The following is a 5,211-nucleotide window of genomic DNA, read 5'->3' on the forward strand; positions in this document are numbered from 1 at the left end:
CTACACTGCATTCCCCCTCACTGTTTCAATTACAATTTATAATCAAATTAGATTTATCAGAAATAATCACATGCAAATACATTCTGCTGCTATAAATACTCTCTTTAAAATGTGGAGGACAGATTTCAGAAGTGCAAATAGGATGCGGCTGGCTCCGGTTTCCTCTCCTCTCTCCCTCAGATAGAATGGGAGCTATCCGTGGTGCTGAAAGCTGCAGAACTGAAAACCGTTCAAACGTTCCAAGCAGACAGTCAGCAAGCCATGCAGGTCATGTCTACATTAGGTAAAGCTTATGTCAAATTGACGTCAACATTTTTTGGTATTTTAGGCTAGTCCTAAACCTCATCCCTTTCCTCATCCTTTTCCTAACCTTAACCTAATTATCCTAACCTGCCCCGTAAATTCTCCTAACCTGCTATACGAAAAGTCAATTTTGACATAAGCATTAGCAGCCCCCATCGGCCTGACATGAACGGTGCTTTAGAAATGACACTCTATTCAAAATGTTGATTTAAAAAAAAAAAAAAATCCAGGCTGAACCTTGCGCACAAACCAAGGTGTAGCCTAACCTGCTTCAAAGCCATATCATGCCTCGCACCGGAGCAGTGTTTGACTGTGTATTTAAATAGAGACGGGCACATTGGCAGGCGAGGCTGTTTTTCTGGCGGGCTGACATCTGGCAGGGCTGCGCTCGAGGGACCTATCCAGTTCTCTATAGACTCCATGATTAGACTCTAATAGAATATTAGCATTTGTTCTCAGGTAGGCTACCGCGAGCTGCAAGAGCGAGCTGGCAGCCATTCAGTAGAAAAAAAGACACGTGTTTTTTTTTACAGTGCATGGTGGGACAGTAATGGGATTTTTCTGGAATTTGTAGAGAAATTGGATATGTAAAAATAGGATCTATTGATGCTTGGTGGTCCATCTTTGCACCTTTCAGCATAAAAGACAGATTTAGCTCCAACATAAATCCTTTAATGACATAGGCCTACATCCAAGGATGATCATTGCATTGATGCTTTGAAGGAATATATTTCTCAATTCAATTTGAGTCTTTAAATTAGATTGACCATGCATTGCAATGCGCAGATGCAGTATCCAAGCATTTCGCTCTATCCAAGAATTGGGCCTACACAAAAACACTCATTCAAAACGTCCAATAAAATGTTAAAATTTGTTCTTTAATGAAACACATATTGCAATTCAATTATTAAATAACTTAAAGATACATTAATGTAGTAAATAAATACAAAAATAATTCGACCAGGAATCCAAAAGCAACAGACATTACAGAAAGAAGGTACCTCAGCTAAAACAGCAATACAGCAAAACCTGTACGGATATAATTATGTGCAACTGGTTCCAATGAAATATTTACATTTTACACGTATACTTCCATGAAACGGTTATTTTCTCAATAAGAAAACGTTACGAAACAAGGTGAATTTAACAAGCAACGACTTCATAATGACGCGCATATTTATACAAATAAATAACCAGAAAAAAACATACATAAAAATAATTTAAAAGAGAATACTATCGCATATATCTCTCGATTGTACCATCTCGAACGTTTAGCAGAAACGAAATTAAATTCGTGACTATAGGTCTAGATTTAGCTGTCATTTCCCTATACGAAAACACGTTTCACTTGCTGTCAGAATTAGCTTTTCTCAAGCAAAACGAGGGAGGAGGAAGAGGAGGGGGAATCCCAATAAATATATAATGATGTAAACACGGCCTCATCTAATAAATAGTTCATAAGAAACAGACCCACGTTGGCTGGCAAAAACAAACGTAGCCCTATTGCAAACGGTAGTAAAACAATCATATTTGGCAATTGTAAACCCCAATCAAATGCATACATTTGATCCACTATTTCTATAGGCCCATCTACAGCCAGATAGATGTTTATGCAATAAAATAAAATAAAAACCTACACCAGCTATATTGTATAAACAGTGTTGCTCGATTAGGGCCTAAACTCTGGGTCTTTGCTTTATATCTTACCACGTTTCTTCATCTTTTAGCTTTTCATCACACTTTATAACAAAATAGGTGGAATTAATTACATGGGACACAAAATGAAGGTCATGTGACCACTAAATTAATCATTTACACGGCGTTGTTTGGCAGTACTCTAATAATAGCTTCCAAGGCCCGGCAAGCGCTTACTGTACTGTCCTATTTCCCCTTATGGACCCAGACTTAATGCCAGACTGCATCGTCATAATAGTAAACTCAGAGGGAAAATGTAGCCTTGCGACAAAAATATTAACACACCAATACTATGCCAATAGGCACCGACCAAGTGCTGTGTCAAAATACTGTAGGCCTATCTTCCCATGGTAAACAACTGTTCTTTTCAGTACGTTCAATATTGTAGGCTATGATAAATTAACCAATATCATAAACCAAAAAAATACGTGTGATTAAAGCCTATAATACTTAACTGACATAAAAGGGTGAAGAATAGTAGGTCTAAGTGGAGAAAAAACAGAGGTCTTACTTGCTCTGTTCAAATGCTCCTGTACATGACTCCACATCCCTTCTGGTGCGAATAAGACGTGACCGCAGTAGTGGTTTGAGCTTTCAGTCATTTTGAATGTATATTAATTATTCGGGTTGTTCAAAGCACAAGTCATTGATGATTGAAAAAGTGTGTGATAAGAAATATAATACAAATCGTCTCTAAACAGTGTTCAGTCTCTCAACGTAGGTTGATAGTTTTTTTTATTATTATTTTTAGAGCGAGTGTTCAGAGTCAGACGCATGCAGAATATTTCATTCGTTTCTGTTTCTGCCGTTGGTTGCAAAACCAGACCCGCACCACGTTCTTTTTGAGGTCCAGTTTCTCTGCTATAGCAGCGATTTTTTCTGAGGAAGGACGCGGCTGAATGGCGAAGTAAGCTTCCAGTGATCGCTTTTCCGGTGCTGCTATCGACGTGCGCTTCCGCTTCTTCTCTCCGCCGTTATATAGCTCGGGTTTGTTGAGTTTCTCCCGGTGTGATTTCTCGGCTTCTTCCAGCCAGGCCTGTAGAATCGGCTTCAAAGCTATCATGTTGTTGTGGGAGAGGGTGAGGGACTCGAATCGGCAGATGGTACTCTGGCTGAGGGAGCCCACGCCAGGAATCTTCAGGTTGGCCAAGGCTCCCCCTACATCCGCCTGGGTCACGCCGAGTTTGATCCGTCTCTGTTTAAACCTCTCAGCGAAGGCTTCTAAGTCCCTGGGATCGGCGTCCACGTCGCTCATGCAGCCCATGTGGGATGGTAGCCCGTGGGCATGAGCCATATTGAGGGCTGCCTGGTGCATGTGGTTCATGCCCGCCATGTGAGCAGGGTGCGCAGTTGCGGAGCCGTCTGGCCCTGCCATGGACCCGAGAGCCAGTCCTGGGGTGATGTGGTCCAGCAGGTCGCCCTCCAGCGCCTGGTGGGGTTGGTGGTGGTGGTGATGGTGATGATGGTGGTGGTGACCGTGGCCGGAAAGGGCTGAAGGGTGAGAAATAGGCACCGAGGAAGAAGACGATGAGGAGGTGCAGGGGAGAGTGTTCATGGTGTGGTAGGTCGCGTCCGGCTTGAAGGGACTGTGGTGTGGAGGATGGTGGTGGCTCTTGGTCTGCGAGACAATATCCACCGCCGCCAGAGCTTCAGCGCGGGCCAACAAACTCTCATCCAAGCCTCCGAATATATTGCTCTGCAATTGCAAATAGAATGCACACATAACTGTCAGCAGGGAATTCTCACTCCACTCCGCGGTTTAAAACATTTCCTGAATGAGATGAGAAAAAAAATCCTAAAAAAGAACACACATGCAACATCCCAGGTCATCAAAATTAATACGTAAGGCAAACCCGACTGAATACATAAGTTGGGGAGAGGAAGGGAAAAAATGGAGGTGCTGGGTGATTTGCTGTGCAGACATGAAAAAAACATCACAAAAAAAGGGGGCTGTCAAAATGTGCCTTTAAGCGGTAATTATGCAGAATACGTACCGGTGGGGTTGGGAGACATCCTCGGCGCATCGCCTCCGAGTTGCCTCCGCCGCTGCTGATGATGGTGCTACTGTGTCGGGAAGACGAGCACGAGGAGGGCGCATTCGAAGTCAAAGTGGAGGACGAGGAGGAATGCAAGGAATACTTGGGCTCGGGCAAGCTGGCGTGGGCCATGGCGAATGCCTGCTTGCTGTTCAGAGACATCATCATCATGTTTGCAGGCGTCCGAGTCTCGGCAAGTTCCTTTTAATAAGTTAAGACTCCGCCTCTTCGATTGGAGTTGAAGCCCAGTGTTGCTTCTCCGGGAATCTGAAGACACTGTCTTATATACTGTAACTGTAGCTGCTACAATATGGAAAGATGAACATCCAATTCTCTGGTTGTTGGCGCATATATTATTACCTAGCCCTGTGTATGGAGGTATGGCCGCGCGCCGTAGTTTTGTTGGAGAGGAGATGTCGCCTGCGCACTCGTTTACCTCGCTATGGGCTGTGGCGCGATGACCAAAAAATAATGTTAATATTACTCGTTCTTTCTTTCTCTAAATTTCGTCCTCCAAGAGTCTTATTTTGGTCGTCGTGGATGTGCCGTTGTTTTTGGGAGCTCCTCCAAGATTATGCAACGAAAAACTAATAGTAGAAAAAAAGTTGTTTTCTCTCCTCCTGGTACGGATTTCCAAAACACAACCGCGCGTAAAAAGATTGTCTCATTCGTTTACCTTTTTTTCTGCAAAGTTTCCGTTTCACAATTGACTGTAATTAAGAGATAACGGTGACAGTCTCGATACCTCGACTACGTTCAATGCTGCTGGGACTCGATCTGCCTCTGCTCTGAGGCGAAGGGCAGGCTGTGTGTCTCTCTCTCTCTCTGCGCCTCTCTTTCACACACTCTCTCTCGCTCGCTCTTTCGTTCTCTCTCTCCCCCCTCTCTCTCTCCCTCGCCCCCTCTCCTCTTACACTCTCTCGGCTGTACCTGAAAAACCTTTCATGATTTATTATTCTTCATTAGCCACACCGCCGCTGGGGACTCTGCGCATGGGCAGTCTGCGACAAGGCATTCATTTCAAACAGCTCTCCAGCCAGCACTGTGTCTAATTTATTTTGGATCCACATGGAAAGAGGAAAAATAACCAAATATAACAGAGCCATTTCCATTATCATATCTTATATTGTGCCGTTTCATTCTAAAAAATATCAAAGTGGAGTTCAGTTTAAAGATA

The 5,211-nt window shown here is 43.5% G+C and overlaps 1 protein-coding gene across 2 annotated transcripts; it reads right to left on the reverse strand.

Annotated features, from left to right (window-relative positions):
* Nucleotides 1-1,160: 1,160 nt before the first annotated feature.
* On the reverse strand, nucleotides 1,161-4,915 carry LOC110534526 (POU domain, class 4, transcription factor 2). 2 transcript variants are annotated; one of them, XM_021619412.2, is made up of 2 exons: nucleotides 3,993-4,915; nucleotides 1,161-3,694 (listed from the first exon to the last, which is right to left on the reverse strand). In XM_021619412.2, exons 1-2 carry the CDS (start codon nucleotides 4,203-4,205, stop codon nucleotides 2,765-2,767), a joined length of 1,143 nt encoding a protein of 380 aa, XP_021475087.1. In that variant the 5' UTR covers nucleotides 4,206-4,915; the 3' UTR covers nucleotides 1,161-2,764. The 2 variants fall into 2 exon arrangements, with proteins under 2 accessions (XP_021475087.1, XP_036789540.1); XM_036933645.1 differs by having other exon boundaries at nucleotides 1,161-3,793; nucleotides 3,993-4,112.
* Nucleotides 4,916-5,211: the final 296 nt, after the last annotated feature.

The sequence above is a fragment of the Oncorhynchus mykiss genome, chromosome 10, assembly GCF_013265735.2.
Source record: "Oncorhynchus mykiss isolate Arlee chromosome 10, USDA_OmykA_1.1, whole genome shotgun sequence".
NCBI lineage: Eukaryota > Metazoa > Chordata > Actinopteri > Salmoniformes > Salmonidae > Oncorhynchus > Oncorhynchus mykiss.